At 37.1% G+C, this 18,107-nt stretch overlaps 1 protein-coding gene across 1 annotated transcript in view; it reads right to left on the bottom strand.

Moving 5' to 3' along the window:
• The window catches only part of COL6A6 (collagen type VI alpha 6 chain), a 107,411-nt gene that overhangs the window by 54,727 nt on the left and 34,577 nt on the right, over positions 1-18,107 (bottom strand). Inside the window, exons 17-21 of the mRNA XM_019934137.2 lie at positions 14,229-14,294; positions 12,588-12,641; positions 4,616-4,651; positions 2,662-2,724; positions 577-639 (exon numbers count right to left, since the gene is read on the bottom strand). Of these exons, the coding sequence (XP_019789696.2) occupies positions 577-639; positions 2,662-2,724; positions 4,616-4,651; positions 12,588-12,641; positions 14,229-14,294 (282 nt within the window). The remainder of the gene's footprint in view (positions 1-576; positions 640-2,661; positions 2,725-4,615; positions 4,652-12,587; positions 12,642-14,228; positions 14,295-18,107) is intronic.

Raw genomic sequence — 18,107 nt, 5'->3', positions numbered from 1 at the left:
CACTGCGCCACCAGGGAAGTCCCCAGAATCTGCATTTTAACAAGTTCTCTATGTGATTATTATGCACTTTGAAGGTAGAGACGTGCTGATATTGGACAGTTCATTCCCAATGCTGGGTGTGTATATTAGAACCACCTGGAGAGAATTAAGATTTAAGTGGTCTGGGGAGAGTTCCAGGTGGTAGAGTATTTTACAGTCATCCTGGGAGATTCTCATGTGTGGTTAGTTGAGGACCACTGAAGTAGGTTGTATTCTGGGTGCAAAAGGAAGCCCCTGAGGACGGGGATAAGGAAGTCATGTGACCTGATTTACATAGAGGAGGAATTCTTAACCTCATAGTAATGGCTGAGCTGCCATCTTCTACCTCTGTGTCTGATTCTGACATAACGACACCCACTCCGTAAGGTAGGGAACAGAATGTGATGTGGCCACCACATCGACCCCCAAAGTCAAACTTCATACACTTTGCTGGTTCACAGGCAGTAGATAACTCCATCTGCAGGGAGGAAACCATAAGGACATCCACATTCAAGCCAAGATCAAAGCCAGATGCAGTCACTGTCTCTCATTACATACCTGGGGACCTTTACTTCCCAGACCTCCTTTTTCTCCTTTCATACCAGCCTCTCCTCTTGGGCCCTACAACAGAGAATTAAAGCATTATTCTCTCCCTAAAAGAGAATACTAGATTATTAACTTGAATATTAAAAATGGAAAAGCTAACTCAGTAACGTGGACAGAAATTAGAAAGAGAACTTCACTCATGGTTTTGGTTCTGTCTTGGTCGGTCGAGCTCTCCCTCTCTGCAAGGATACAGGGTCCAACCTAGCTCTTAAATGGTTGGGCATTTGTAGTCAAATTGAAGAAATACTGAAGAGCCGAATTTTCCGGTATTGCTTTCTAATTATCCTAAGCATGTTTGTACTCAAAATAAATGTATTTCTTAAGTTAAAAAAATAACTCTTACTTATGTAAATCTGAAACTGGGATAGTTAAGTGGATTTTCTATTTAATGACCACACTGAATACTAAGACATGGCACATGGTAAGATGAAATTTAGATAATTCTACTTCTGTAATATTATGTTGACTATTAACTTTGGCTTCATATGTTATGCGGAGGAACCTTCATGCTGTGCTTGGTTTTTGCATCTCCTTTTAAATTATGTCATAAAAAAGTAAGAGTCTATAAAATGGAAGAAGAGATGTAGTATTATTTGTTTAGTATGAAGTAAAGCCAGCCAATCTATTGAAATGCTTCCCTACGATCTCAGTGGCAAATATTTCTCACTTGAAGGTAAGAAAAGTGAACATTCCTCAGCTGCCAAGTAAGACAAAGAAAAGCCATTGAGTCAGAAAGAGACAGAGGTCCCAGGGGCAGACTGTTTACTGCTCTGAAATCTTGGTAAAATGTGGATTAAGTTTCTCCTCTGATGTCTAAGGATATTTTGCCCAACTTCAGTGCAGCAGGCTGTTAACATATAACAGTTACTTCAATTTTTTTAATCTACGTGAACTAAAACTTTGAAAAATTGCAGGACCATTGCTTATCCTGCATTTGCCAAAGAGCAAATTTACTTCTCAGATTTCAAAAGTAAAAGTTTGGAGAGAAAAAAAAATGTTCTAACTTTCTTATATCTGACCTTTCTTTCACCTCAGCATTTTTGAGGACTTCCCTTCCCTTCTCATGATTATTTTAGGCTACATTTTGCTCTTTCTGGCACATGCTTCTTTTCCCCTCATATAATCAGGGTAAGAGCCAACCATGGCTTGTTCCTTGCAAAGGAAAAAGTGCTTGAGGCAGCTCCCTGGAGAAGTGAGCTAGAAAGATGACTATAGATAACCCCGCTGAAGACCTCAGCTCTATTTGGAACAATTCTTTCCTAGGCTAGAGTCACTTTTTCTACATCACAGGCATCCAGATATATAACACTGAGCTCTTACTTGCTAAATTGACCAAAATTTCCAGTTTTGAGGCTCAGTATTTTCCTTGGTTTGTCTCCCTAGGATACAGTAGCCAGCTTGGACCCTGTCCTGGACTAGCCAGCACAGGGACCACTACCCAGCATGTTCATTCCCTTTCCACCTCTTGACTGGGACAAAACTCAGATAAAGGAGACCAAATGCTGTACAAGTCAAGACTGTGTTGCTTCCTTACTTTACTACCCCGAAAACACTTGAAACATCTGTACTTCTGCAAGGCGGTTGGAGGTATTCTATCAAGGCTTCAGATTCTTCTTTCCATTCTCAAAGCCTGACTAGTCTTTTTTTTTTTTTTTTGAACATCGTTATTGGAGTATAATTGCTTTACAATGGTGTGTTAGTTGCTGCTGTATAACAAAGTGAATCAGCTGTACCTACATATATATCCCCATATCTCCTCCCTCTTGTGTCTCCCTCCCACACTCCCTATCCCACGCCTCTAGATGGTCACAAAGCACCGAGTTGATCTCCCTGTGCTATGCGGCTGCTTCCCACTAGCTATCCATTTTACATTTGGTAGTATATATATGTCCATGCCACTCTCTCACTTTGACGCAGCTTACCCTTCCCCCTCCCCGTGTCCTCAAGTCCATTCTCTACGTCTGTGTCTTTATTCCTGTCTTGCCTCTAGGTTCTTCAGAACCATTTTTTCAAAGTCTGATTAGTCTTGATACGTACCTGAGGACCCTTAAGTCCCAGTGACCCTGCAAGTCCGTCTGGGCCTGGGTTGCCTGTTTTCCCCTGTGGGGAGAGAGAAATCAAACTGTTAACATTGTTTCCTGAGAAATTTTGTCTTCTTTATGTGCAAGATTCTAAATATTTTTCCAATCACAATGGAAGTGCAGAATCTTTGCAAAAAATATGAAAAATAAAGGTAAATACAACAAGGGAAATAAAAATCTTCTAGGGGCTTCCCTGGTGGTGCAGTGGTTGAGTGTCCGCCTGCCGATGCAGGGGACATGGGTTCGTGCCCTGGTCCGGGAAGATCCCACATGCCGCGGAGTGGCTGGGCCTGTGAGCCATGGCTGCTGAGCCTGAATGTCCGGAGCCTGTGCTCCGCAACGGGAGAGGCCACAACAGTGAGAGGCCCGTGTACCGCAAAAAAAAAAAAACTTCTATAATCTCATCAAGCTGAGATAACCACAGCTAATATATTGGTGTATTTGCTTTCATTCTTTATACACACGCATGTGTGCACGTGCACACACACACACACACACACACCCCTTCTTTTCCTATAATACTTGTTATATACTGTATCAAACTTGGGTGTTGGCCTGAAAAAACTCACAATTTACTCCATATTTTCTTAAAAAATCTCCAGGCATCTTACACTGTATTTATATCCAAATAGATTGAATATCTAGGGACCAAAAGTTGAGCATTCCCTTCATATTGCCCTTGAACTCTGCCACAGATAAGAATTCCAAATAAGATTAAAAAGTTTAATTTAGACTATTGGATAGCTTAAGTTTACATCTCAGTTGTTACACAGTTAGATGAGATTAAATGTCCCTCACTGATGCTTTTCCTAGAAATCATAAAGAGGAAATTTCTCAACACTTTCTCTTCCCAATCTCATTTCATTCATTTCACGCCATTTTTCTGGATCCACTCTCCATTTTGTTGCAGTCTAACCTTGAAAAAAGTGTGTGCAAGTGTGTGTGTATGTGTGTGTGTGTGTGTGTGTGTGTGTGTGTGTGTGTGTGTGTGTGTAACATCTGTGGATGGTAAATTCTTAGTCTTTGTCTCTCTGAAAATGTCTGTTTTACATTCATTCATAGTTTAACTAGGTATAAAATTCTAGGTTAACAGTTATTTTTCTTCTGCACCTGCAAAACATTACTTTGTTGTTTTTGGTATGTTTTATTGTTGAACAGAAGCCTGCTGCAATCTAATTGGTTATTCCTCTCACGGGTAAAAGTGTCTTTTCTCTCTGGTAGTGTTTAAGATGTTTTCTTAACATTCTGGAGTTTTACCATGATGTGATTGTGAGTGAATTTGTTATTTATCCTCATTGTATTTTCAAGCTGAAGATGTGTGGTTCCTCAATTTTGTAAAATCTTAGTCACTGCTCTTTCAAAAATATTGCAGTTTCATGTATTTATTTATTAATTATTTATTCATGATACATTTATCACTAATATGTACAAAGGGGATATGATATGACAGTTGGTATGGTCAAATTTTGAACAAAACCTTCAGATTATCTAATTTGTATTAAGGTTTTACTGTACTCTCAGTTAAAAAGGGGTTTGTGCAAATTATAAGTAAGGTTCAGAGTTAACTGAACAAAAATCTAAAAGAAAGATCACTCACTGAATTACTAGAGTTTGTATCAATACTTGAAATCCAGACAAAGTTAAATTTAATGATAATTGGGCCAAGTGTTGTCTCTTAACTTTAATTTTTAGAGTTTTTAATTAAAGTGCTCAAATTTTAATTTTCTTTTAAGGTTTGAATTCTTTAAATTGTAGCCTAAAAGTTTTCCAAAATTTGATTCTACAACCATTATTATCAAAAAGCAAAAGAAATTTAGGCTTGGAAGAGACTTTCCAGAGTCTATTCAGGCTCCTTGACTAGACACAGAATATTTATCATTTACAGTTAAGAAAAAAAAAAATTACTGTACCTGTGGGCCTGTATGTCCCCTCTGGCCATGAACTGCCTACAATAGGGAAAAAAAAGGTAGATATCTTTAACTCTGAAAAAATGCTTTTTTATGTTTAATTTAAATTAATAATGGACACCTTAAGTCACTGACATTAAAAGAAAAATTCCCACATACTGCTTTATATTATCCACTTCACCATGAAAGCAAAATGTTGCCAACTCTGAATTTCTATCCTCAAGCAATGGGTAATTAAAACTATAGATAATGTAAATCTATAAATATTTGTGAGAATAGACTGTGGTCAATAATTTACCCTCCACTAAACTACTACTAGAACTTGTCACAAGCACCAAAATTGGCTGATTTGAATTGTACTTTTCATTTTTCCAAAGTACTACCAAGTAAGCCAGAAATCAGGAGTAGAAGTGGTCAAAAGGCAGGAAGCCAGAGGAAACACTGTGAGAATTAACTTTATGAACTTTATTATAGATTAATTTCAGAAGCTAATGATAGCCAAACTAATTTTATCCCCCTCCCCTTCAAGAAGCCAAATATGCTTACCTGTCAAAAATGAAAGAATCATCTTAAGCAATCAAGAGTTACTCAATTCAATATGATAATAAAATATTCAATCAAAAAAATGGATTTTTCCTACTACTCTCATATATAAGGTTAAGGTCTGAGTATATTCTAGATCACTATTTCATAAATCTGGGAATCAAGAGACAAAGATATTTTATTGTCTAACTTAGGATCTCTCAATAAGGTTATAACATCCAGGATTTACAAAATTCAATAAATATCAGACAATAATTTCTTGATGGAAATTTGAGATATTCAGGTCAAATTTCAATGTGAGGTCAGTATTGCAGACTTTAAATTCTTCTAATCATATTTCAGTCAAAATCTATTGTTATTTCGGAAATAGACTATGTGTCTGGGGAAATGGTTGGAGGCCTATTTCTTTAAAACCTGAAGAGTTATCTTGAGATGAAAGTCTAAACCTCCCTATCAGAGAGATGAAGAGCAGCTCTCTCTACTCTTTTTACACAAGGGTTTATCTTTTCTAGTTCAATTCACTGCAGTTTCATTCAGAGAAATATATACCTAAGATCTACTATCTACAAAGCATACAGGATGGGAACCATAGGAGCATAAATATGACACACAGTTCTTGACCTCAGAGGACCCTCACTCTCTGGGTTAGTGGGTAGGAGATAAATATTACGAATATTTATGAGGCAGAATATGTCAAACAGCATAAGAAAGGGGAAGACAGAATTATGGGTTTCTCCCAATCGAAAAATGGGCAGAAGATCGAAATAGACATTTCTCTAAAGAAGACATCCAGATGGCCAACAGGCACATGAAAAGATGCTCAACATTGCTAATTATTAGAGAATTCAAATAATTAGCAAATCGAAATTAAAATGAGGTACCACCTAACACTGGTCAGAAAGGCCATCATTAAAAAATCTACAAATAACAAATGCTGGAGAGGGTGTGGAGAAAAGGGTATCATCCTACACTGTTGGTGGGAATGTAAGTTGGTGCAGCCCCTATGGAGAGGTTTCTCAAAAAACTAAAAATAGAGTTGTCATATGATCCAGCAATCACACTCCTGGGCGTATATCCAGACAAAACTATAATTCAAAAAGATACATGCACCCCTAAGTTCATAGCAGTAATGTTCATAATAGCCAAGACATGGAAGCAACCTAAATGTCTATCAACAGATGAATGGATAAAGAAGCTGTGGCACATATATACGATGGAATATTACTCAGCCATAAAAAAGAATGAAATAATGCCATTTTCAGCAACATGGATGGACCTAGATATTATCATATTAAGTAAAGTAAGTCAGAAAGAGAAAGACAAATACCATATGATATCACATGTGGAATCTAAAATTGGAGACAAATGAACATATCTATGAAACAAGCAGACTCACAGACATAGAGAACAGACTTGTGGTTGCCAAGAGGGAGGGCAGGTGGGGGAAGGATGGATTGGAAGTTTGGGATTAGCAGATGCAAACTATTATATATCAAATTGATAGACAACAAGGTCCTACTGTATAGCATGGGGAACTATATTCAATATCCTGTTATAAACCATAAGGAAAAAGACCATATATATATGTGTGTACATATATATATATATATATATATATATATATACACATATATGTATATATATCTGAATCACTTTTCTGCACAGCAGAAATTAACATAACATTGTAAATCAACTATACTTCAATAAAATAAATTAAAAAACAAAGAAATATGGGTTTCAAAAAAAGCAATCATATCCACTTGGTCATTTCAGGAAAATCTTCCTAGAGAAAGAGATTTTTGAGATGGGTTTCACAGGATGTGTAGGAGTTTTACAGGTAGAGAATGAAAGAAATCTTTCTAACAGAGACTACAGCCTAAGTAATGAAGCAGAGTCTGGAAACTAGGAAGAGTGTTTGATAGTCTGGGTCAAAGGTGAGAGAAAAGGGGAGTAACAGGGTTACTAGGCTGAAAATAGTAAGCTGAAGGGTTCATCTTCCATTTAACAGAAACCACAGGGCTTCTTGGAGCAGGAAGTATATGTGCTTAGACTTGGGCTTTAGGTGGATACATCCAGTTGTGGTAGGAGAAACCGAATGCAACCCTATATTCAGGCAAAGTAAGGGATGTGGAACTTGTTTTTACATCCAAAATCTTTCTCTGGTTCACTGTCACAGTTTATTGAAACACTATCAATAAACGTTTGTTCTCTGTGTCTTTCACTTGTATTTAATAAAAGAAAAAACAAAACAAAGAATTGGAAATGTGAGGTGGTAATATTTCTTGACAGTAAGAGATATATAATTCTCAAAAAGGAAAGAATGATTATTAAAAAAAAATTAAAAATTAGGAGGTTAGGGTATGTTTGTGATACATATTTTAGCTTATGATGATGTTTAGACATTGACTCCCTGCAATGAAAGATGAGGACATAGCATTTTGGAACTTTCCCCATACCTTTTCCCACTTTTCTATTTGCAGATGGTTTTTAGATGGTCAAATGTATAACATTTACATTTTTTCCTGTAATCATTATTTCTATGGTTTAGTCTTATTTCTACACAAAGGATCATGGGGGTTATATTGCTTGAGTTTTTGAAGGCTTGATCATATTGATTACTTATATGCTTAAAGGACATCTTAGGTAGGTATAAAGATCTTGGACCACTTTATTTCCATCAGAACTCTGTAGCCATTGTACTGCTCCCTATTGGCCCTGAATGTTGAGAAGGCTGAAGACAGACTGAATTTTCTACCTTTATTGCTTGGAAATTCTTGATTCTTCTTTTCCGTAATAAGTTTGGGAATTTCACTGCAATGTGGCTCAGTGTTGATATTTTTGTATCAGTGTTTTTCGCTGAGTCAGAGTATGCCTTTTCTTTCTGCATATTTGAGTCTTTGTTTCAAGACGTTATCTTTTATTACATTTTTGAAATTTTTTACATTACATTTGGTGTGTTTAATAACACAAATTGTACATTTATTGGCTCTCCATTGTCAGTATTCCATCTCTAGCACTGCTTTTGTGGCTTCCTGATTACCATATGCCTGGATATATTTTCAGTCATCCTTGTTCTAATTTTTTGTTGCTTCTAATATATCATAGTTCTACACGTATTTCCTTTTCCATTGCTCCCCAAGCACTATCAGTTTGCTTTCTTCACTTTCTATTGTCTTGTCAGATCTTTAGACTCTTAGAGCAATCATTTGTCTTAATTTTTTTGGAGAACTATTTGCCAGAGTTATTCTTCTTTATCATTGAATACTTCCTCTTCTAATGAGGGTTTGTCTGTCCTTTGCTCATGTAGTTTTCCTCCTCTTCTCTTGCAATTTCTATGCATAGGTCCTGATTAATAATCATCCAATTAATTCATAATAAAACCTATTAATATTTCTGATTATTAATCACTTTTGAATAGGGCTACCCATTTACTGAATAACTGTATGGGGTGTAGCCGGACTTGTGACAGTAAACTTGATACAGATATGTTGTTTCAAACACTTTGTCACTGTGAATTATTTCTTTTACTTATGGCTACCTCTTCCTTCAAATTTTGGCCTTTAAGAGACATGAACTCACACAAAGCCCCTTAAGTCATAGTTTCTTTGAGTTGTAACCGTTACTGTTTCTTCTATCTTTGCAGCCTCCCTGGCCTAGGCTACTAGTTGTAATTTTAAAAATGGAACAGTCTTCAGTTTCTCATTATTTCTGCCTCCTCTGCTAAACTGTATTTGTATCAGTATATTCCCATATCTTCTCAAAATCTACAGTACCCCTGGATTTTGTTCATCCGCTTTTTCAGGACTAGAGCAGCTATTTTTAGATACATCTGATCCCTGATTCAGGTTTGAGTTGGTATGCGTCAGCTTCCAAAGCCTGCCTTATTAGGATCCAGATTTTAAAACAGTTGGCCAAACATGAAAAGATGTTCAACAACACTAATCATTAGAGAAAGTCAAATCAAAACTACAATGATGTATCACCTCACACAGGTCAGAATGGCCATCATTAAAAAGTCTACAAATAACTAATGCTAAAGAGGGTGTGGAGAAAAGGGAACCCTCCTACACTGTTGGTGGGAATGTAAGTTGGTGCAGCCACTATGGAGAACAGTATGGAGGTTCTTCAGAAAATTAGAAATACAGTTGCCATATATGATCCAGCAATCTCACTCCTGGGCATATATATCCAGACAAAAGAAAAGACACATGCACCTCTATGTTCATAGCAGCACCATTCATAATAGCCAAGACATGGAAGCAACCTAAACATCCATCGACAGATGAATGGATAAAGAAGATGTTGTATATATGTACAATGGAATATTACTCAGCCATAAAAAAGAATGAAGTAATGCCATTTGCAGCTACATGGACGGACCTAGAGATTATCATATTAAGTAAAGTAAATCAGAAAGAGAAAAATACCATAGGGTATCACTTATATGTGGAATCTAAAATAGGACATAAATGAACTTATCTATGAAACAGAAACAGACTCAGACATAGAGAATAGACTTGTGATTGCTAAGTGGGAGGGTGGGTGGGGAAGGAATGGATTGGGAGTTTGGGGTTAGCAGATGCAAACTATTATATATAGAATGGGTAAACAACAAGGTGCTAATGTATAGCACAGGGGACTATATCCAATATCCTGTAATAAACCATAATGGAAAAGAATATGAAAAAGAATGTGCATATGTGTATAACTGAATCACTTTGCTGTACAGCAGAAATTAACATAACATTGTAAGTCAACTATATTTCAGTAAAATAAAGTAAAATAAAACCTCTAAAAAATAAAATAAAATAAAATAGTTGGCCAATACCGTCACCATGTGTGGCTTGAAGCTGTAGTCATTCTTTGTTAATTTATTTTAAATTTCTTTTGTTGTTTTTGGTGAGTTGCACAGAAGGGGAACAGTATTAAAAAAAACCCTTGACTGTGCCATCTTTAGCTGGAATTTACTTTTACTCAATGACACTGCTGAATCTATAACCCAAGAAGGGGCCATATTTCTCAGGAGTTGTGTGATTTAAATAATACATGGTGTCACTGCCTTAGCCTGTAGAGAGATTATAGCCTCTATGAAACAAGAAAAGTACATCTCCTATGCCAGGATTTTTTGGATGATATTCCTTAAGTTCAAAATATTTTCCTGGGGTATGTAAACTGGCTACACCCTTTCAGAAAGTAAAATAAATAGCAAATGTATTTTAAAAATCTTTAGATGCATTAAAAAGGGCTTTCCCAACAATTAAATTCTACACATTTTAAACATAATCCCTGTTCTTATTTCCATTTTCTGTGCCTTGCAAAGAAGAATGTGTTCCAAGACATAAAAATATTTTCCCGATGGAGTATAATATAGCTGGTTGTATGAACTTCTGCTTTGAAAATACAATGCATAATAAATGAAATGTATTAAACTACTCTTTATTTGTGCTCAATTTTAAAACATTATATATATATATATATATATATTTTGGGAGTGGTGGAGGAAGTTGGAAAAGGCTGGATAACTAAATAAAGAATGGAAAGAAAATGTTGCACAATGAGAAGAGACAGGTCTAATTTAGAACCCAATGCAGGCATTTAAGTATATTTTATTAAAGTTATCTCTTCTTAATGGATAAAGATTTTGTTTTATAATGTCAGTACTTTCACAGGAAGTCAAGCACAGAATCTTTTTAAAAAAGTACTTAGTGGGGGCTTCCCTGGTGGCGCAGTGGTTGAGAATCTGCCTGCTAATGCAGGGGACACGGGTTCGAGCCCTGGTCTGGGAGGATCCCACATGCCGCGGAGCAACTAGGCCCATGAGCCACAACTGCTGAGCCTGTGCATCTGGAGCCTGTGCTCCACAACAAGAGAGGCCGTGATAGTGAGAGGCCCGCGCACTGCGATGAAGAGTGGCCCCCACTTGCCACAACTAGAGAAAGCCCTCACACAGAAACGAAGACCTAACACAGCAAAAATAAATAAATTAATTAATAAACTCCTACCCCCAACATCTTAAAAAAAAAAAGTACTTAGTGAAAAAAATAACAACAAATGAAAAAGACTCCAAAAGGTTTCATAAGCAAGTGACTTAATTTTGCTCTCAGATATATTTTTATAGGCATACATTACATATAATCTTTTTAGCAGTATGGAGGTTCCTCAAAAAATTTAAACACAGAACTACCATATCATCCAGAAATTCCATTTCTGGGTATTTATCCAAAGAAACAGAAACACTAACTCAAAAAGATATATCCCCATGTTCATTGCAGCATTATTTACAATAGCCAAGACATGGGAGCAACCTAGGCCTCCACTGATGTATGAATGAATAAAGAAAATGTGATACACACACACACAATGGAATATTATTCAGCCATTAAAAAGATGGAAATCTTGCCATTTGTGACAACATAGATGGACCTTGAAGGCATTATGCTAAGTGAAATAATCCAGAGAAAGACAAATACCCTATGAGCTCACTTATATGTGGAATCTTAAAAAACCCAAAACCCCCCAAAAATCAAACTCATAGATACAGAGACTAGATTAGTGGTTGTCAGAGGTGAGGGATGGGGGTGGGGGTGAAATGGGTGGAAGGGGTCAAAAGGTATAAACTTCCAGTTATAAAATAAATGGTCATGGGATGGAATATACAGCATGGCAACTATAGTTAATAATACTATATTGTATATTTAAAAGTTGCTAAGAGAGTAGATCTTAAAAGGTTTTCATCACAAGAAAAAACATTCATAACAACATGTGGTGATGGATGTTAATTAGACTTACTAGCTGAATGGTGGTCATCTTTAATATATACATATATGGAATCATTATGTTGTACATCTGAAACTAATACAATATTATCTACCAATTATATCTCAGTAAAATATATATATTTTAAAATTTAGCACAAATAAAAACCAGTTTAATATATTGCATTTATTATGCATTCTATTTTCTGAGCAGGAGCTCACATAACCATATATTGTAGTCCACCCAAGAAACTATTTTTATATCTTGGAACACACTCTTCTTTGCGAGTCAGAGAAAATGGAAGTAAGAACAGAGGACTCACACCAGGACTGACTGTTCTAAGCAGTCATAAAACTGGGCAGAGGAATGGAGTCTTGGACTTTAAGCCTCAGCTGGCCTAGTGAATAGGCTAAACTTTGACCACTCTTCCCCTAGTCGACTGTTCTTGTGTTCTCTTTGCCCAGCTCTTTCCTCTGATTGGTAACTTCCCCTGCAGCCAGCACCTTCCTGCCTGAGCTTCAGGGCCCTTCCGGAGTCCTTTGCCAGCTCTGTCCCAAGTCAATTTCTCTAAGGTAGTGAGTCCCAGCGGAACCATCCTGCCCACTCCCACCATCAGCCATTTCATCCCAATACAGGCTCCTCTGCAGTGGGCTGACTTGTCTATGGGGGTTCTTACTGTCTTTCTTCTGGAGCCTGGGGTTCCAGGGGGGCCTGGCCAGCCTCTTCTTCCCTGTCAAAGGAACAGACAGATGTATGACAATGATGACACAACATTGACATGTGTGCTCCAACATTGACTTGTTGTGCTCCTGGGAGGGTAGATGGGGACACACCAATTAGAGTTATCCTCCCTATGGGATGTGGCCTTAATCCACTGGTCACAAATCATATCTCTCTGTGGGTATGACTTCATCTGTTCATCACCACTGTCTAACTTGTGTTTGGGCTATAAGTTAGAGTATTCAAATCAAACTGTCCCTACTGTGTTGCCACAGAGTGGATAATTGAAGCATCCGTGTGTCAGGGATGGCTACAACTCGTTTGGATTTCTACCTTTGGACTCCTTGCTCTGTCTGGCTAAACTTTGTAGATTAACACCCTAACGTGAATAAAATCTCACAATACACACAAGTCTTCCCAAGGTAGAAAAGGGGGGAATGACTATGAGTCTATAACAAGACTTACATTTATCCCTTAATAAAAATGGCAGGTAACATTTACTGAAGGTTTATGATGTAGCAGGGTCTGTCATCGAATTCCCACCATCCCCTTCAAAAGTAAGCTATTTGTCCTATTTTGAAGATGAGAAAATTGAGGTTTACAAAGAGTACCTTGAGGTCACAGAGCTGGTAAGGAACAGAGCATGAAATATGACCTAGGCCTTTTCCCAAAGCAAAGATCTTTCTACCATATCAGACCTCTCCCACAGGTGGAGTCATCAAAGAACTTCCTTACCAAGAAGATCCAGAGACACACATTTTCCAGATAATTATTTTTTTTAATTCTGAAAAATCTCATATTTCATGAGATTAATAGATCTACCAGACCTTGTTCTTGTTCTTTTTTTTTAAAGATTTAATTTTATTTATTTTTGTCTGTGTTGGGTCTTTGTTGCTTCACGTGCACTTTCTCTAGTTGTGGCAAGGGGGGCTACTCTTTGTTGCAGTGCACAGGCTTCTCCTTGTGGTGGCTTCTCTTGTTGTGGAGCATGGGCTCTAGGCACACGGGCTTCAGTACTTGTGGCTTTCAGGCTTCAGTACTTGTGGCTCGTGGGGTCTAGAGTGCAGGCTCAGTAGTTGTGGCACACAACTTGGTTGCTTCGCGGCATGTGGGATCTTCCCAGGCCAGGGATCGAACCTGTGTCCCCTGCATTGGCGGGTGGATTCTTATCTATTGTGCCACCAGGGAAGTCCTGATCTTGTTCTTTTTTTATCATGTACTATGTATAACATGACATCTTTTTAGGCTATGTGTCCTCTGGATCCTGGGAAGGCCAAAAACTTTTTTGCTAGTGCTTTCTATCAGCTACCTTACAGTTTGAGTTTAGATGTTTGCATTCGTAAATTGAGACCTCAGTGGTATGGCTTGGTGAAGAAAGTCACCCCAAATTCAGAAGAAGAGAATGTGTCTTAAATCCCAGGGTAGTAGAAAAAGAGGAATAAAAGATCATTCTGCTCCTAAAAATAGTTTTTCTGTATTAAGTATATTCACTCTGATTCCAAATTCTTTATATGCCTTTCGTATTCTACCACTAAAACTCTGAGCCCCACAGTTGTCACATCATCACATGTTTACTTCCAAAAGCCCACACAGTTACCTGTCTTCCGTGTTCCCCTTTCAAGCCATTGGGTCCTTCTATGCTACTGTCAAATCCAGGAACTCCCTAAAAAATAGAGAATAAAGAGAAAAATTGATAGGCTTTGAAATTTTTTCCTTAAAAATGTAATTTGTGTGTAATACACCAGGTCACCCCCCAAAAAGGTGACGAGAAGGTCAACTCATTTGAAAGCAGAAATAGGCTAAATTATAAATGGTTTACAAATGTTTTCTTTTCCTCCCATGCTTTGCATTATCAGAGGAGAGAGAAGACCTAAGATGAGTGTGTGGGGTTGAAGTGAGAGCTCATGATGGAAGGTAGAGCCCAGGGAAGCAAGGGTGACATGACTTGTGTTTAGGTATTTCTTTCTTGCTACTACCATCTTTCTCTTAACTTCTGGTCTTCTTTCTTGAGGCCTCGGCAAGTTTGTACTCGAGGGTTGGTAGATTTTACTCTCCCCAGCCCTTGGGAGAAGGCAAAGATTTTTTTGTTTTGTTTGTTTTTATTGAAGTATAGTTGATTTACAATGGTGTGTTAGTTTCAGGTGTACAGCAAAGTGATTCAGTTATATATACATATATATCTATTGTTTTTCAGATTCTTTTCCCTTATAGATTATTACAAAATATTGAGTAGAGTTCTTTGTGCTATACAGTAGGTCTTTGTTGGTTATCCATTCTATATATAATAGTGTGTATATGTTAATCCCAAACTCTTAATTTGTCCGTCCCCCACCTTTCTCCTTTGGTAGCCATAAGTTTTTTTTCTATATTTGTGGGTCAAATGTAACTAAATTCATTTATATCATTTTTTTTAAGATTCCACATATAAGTGATATCATATGATATTTGTCTTCTCTTTCTGACGTACTTCACTTAGTATGAAAATCTCTAGGTCCATCCATGTTGCTGCAAATGGCATTATTTTATTCTTTTTTGTGGCTGAGTAATACTGAAGGCAAAGGTCTGTAATGGGTTCCACCACAAGAACAAGAGGACCCTGAACAGCGCTGAGGACTGTACCTGCCGCCCACCCTCTCTTTCTCCTCCTGGGTCCTTGGCCGCCTTCTAACCTCATTTGCTCATTCCTACTTTTCTGGTTTTCAGAAAATCCTGTAATCTTGAGTTTTTCTCAATATTTATACAAATGTTCCAGCAGGAACTCATTGAAAACAGGCACACATTATGGGATGTTATCCTTGGCAGGCCAAACTGAAAGCTTTCTATCTTGGGTAGTTAGGACCACAAACAGAGCAGCCATGATGCCTGGACGATCAATTGAGCCAGTCAACTCGTCAAAGCTCTAGTAAATGGAGAGAGAATGGCAATTATCCAGTCCTGATGAGAGCCAGCTGCCTGGCTGTTTGGCTGATAGCAGATTAGATGACCTTCATCAATCAATAAGTAATTTGAGATCACCAACAGGGACACAGCATCATTCCAGATACATCAGAAGCTTTTTAAACAAGCAGTTCCTACACTCACAGAGCTTATAGGCTAACAGAGTGAAAAAGATGGGCTTAGAATTTACTTTATAACTGATAGCACTAAAACTTACATGAATAAATATTTCTCTCCCCCACATACCAAAGCCAAAGATTATTTTCTTATGTCTTCTGTTTTACCCTTAGATTTAAATATTTGTTAAGTTTTCCAGGCAGGTATACCTAAATTACAATATTAAAGAATTGTATTTTCATGAGAAAAGTGAGGAAGGAAAAGGAAGGTAAAGTCTAAAATTTTCTTTCACTGGGTGTATACACTTCTTACTATAGTCCAACTCTGCACTATTTAATTGAAGAGATGACATAAAAAAATCATATAGCAGCACATTGTACAGAACAGAATGTTTCACTTTCTATATGGACCAGCTGTGTGGTCAGTCTGAATATGATCTGGCCAATTTTATGAAATTGGACAAAAGAGCATCATCTAATACAAATTTTTGATTAAACACGGGCTTCTAATAATAATATGCTTTAGAATTATGAACATTACTAAGCTCTGTAGCTCAGACAAATGAGCTAGCTCAGTTTCCCCCCAAGATTACATGAGATTTAACCATACCAATGCTTTCTTAGGTCAGCTCCCAAGGCGATAGAAATAAAAGCAAAAGTAAACAAATGGGACCTAATCAAACTTATAAGCTTTTGCACAGCAAAGGAAACTATTGACAAAATGAGAAGAAAACCTACGGACTGGGAGAAAATATTTGCAAATGATGTGACTGACAAGGGCTTAATTTCCAAAATATATCAACAGCTCATACAACTCAATAACAAAGAAACAAACAACCCAATCAGGAAATGGGCAGAAGACCTAAATAGACATTTCTCCAAAGAAGACATACAGATGGCCAACAGGCACATGAAAAGATGTTCAACATTGCTAATTATTAGAGAAATGCAAATCAAAACTACAATAAGGTATCACCTGACACTGGTCAGAATGACCATCATTAAAATGTCTACAAATAACAAATGCTGGAGAGGGTGTGGAGAAAAGGGAACCCTCCTACACTGTTGGTGGACATGTAAACTGGTGCAGCCACTATGGAGAACAGTGTGGAGGCTCCACAGAAACTAAAAATACAGTTGCCATATGATCCTGAAATCCCACTCCTGGGCATAAATCAGGCATAATTCAAAAAGATACATGCACCCTAATGTTCATTGTGGCACACTTTTTAATAGCAAAGACGTGGAAGTAACCTAAATGTCTATCCACAGATGAATGGATAAAGAAGATGTAGTATATATACACACAATGGAATAACCACTCAGTCATAAAAGAGAATGAAATAATGCCATTTGCACCAACATGGATAGACCTAGAGGTTATCATACTAAGTAAAGTAAGTCAGAAAGAAAAAGAGAAATATCATGTGATACCACCTATATGTGGAATCTAAAATATGATACAAATGAACTTATCTATGAAACAGAAACAGACTCACAGACAGAAGAGAACAGACTTGTGCTTGCCAAGTGGCGGGGGGTGGGGTGGTGGTGCTGGTGGGGGGGATGGAGTGGGAGTTTGGGATTAGCAGATGCAAACTATTATATACAGAATGGATAAACAACAGGATTCTACTGTCTAGCACAGGGAACTATATTCAATATCCTGTGACAAACCATAATGGAAAACAATATGAAAAAGAATGTGTGTGTGTGTGTAAATATATATATAATAATGTAATAATATATATATAAAAATCACTTTTCTGTACAGCAGAAAGTAACACATTATAAATCAACTATAATTCAATAACATACATTTAAAATACATTTAAAAATTTAGGTTAAAATGGGAAATTTCAAACAAACAAACTAGCTTTTACGTGATCAAAAATTCTCTCTGAATAAGCACAGATTTTCAGGAATTTGTGCCATTTGTGCGTGTTCTATTGATTCTATCAGCCTTGTTGTCCCCAATTTTTTTCCACAATGGTAACCCACTAAAAAACACACAGAAAAAAGCAGATTTGTCTTTGATTTGAGATATATATTCCCAAGTGTCTGGGAAGAGTTATTATGCATTGAAAAACCATCTGAAGTAAGTATATAGTGACAACACATCACAGGGAAGATACAGTGGGTTGAATTTTCAGCCATCTCAAAGTCATAGAACACTTCTCTTTAGATAAAAATGCTTTTACATTATTCAGATTCTTTTAAAGGTGTTACACAATCATCCAGACAACTAGGGGGAATTCTGATTGAAGTGAAGTACAATTTTATGGCAATACCCCAAGTGAATTTTTAGCCATCATATACCAATGACTGAAATGTCTTTATGTTTGAACTACTATTTCTTAATTATACTTATTTGTGGATATATTTTTGTTTCTGATTAGACACTTTGAGGTTGTTTGAAACTC

The sequence above is a fragment of the Tursiops truncatus genome, chromosome 4, assembly GCF_011762595.2.
Source record: "Tursiops truncatus isolate mTurTru1 chromosome 4, mTurTru1.mat.Y, whole genome shotgun sequence".
NCBI classification, from domain to species: Eukaryota; Metazoa; Chordata; class Mammalia; order Artiodactyla; family Delphinidae; genus Tursiops; species Tursiops truncatus.
This window is presented reverse-complemented; position numbering and strand designations above follow the sequence as displayed.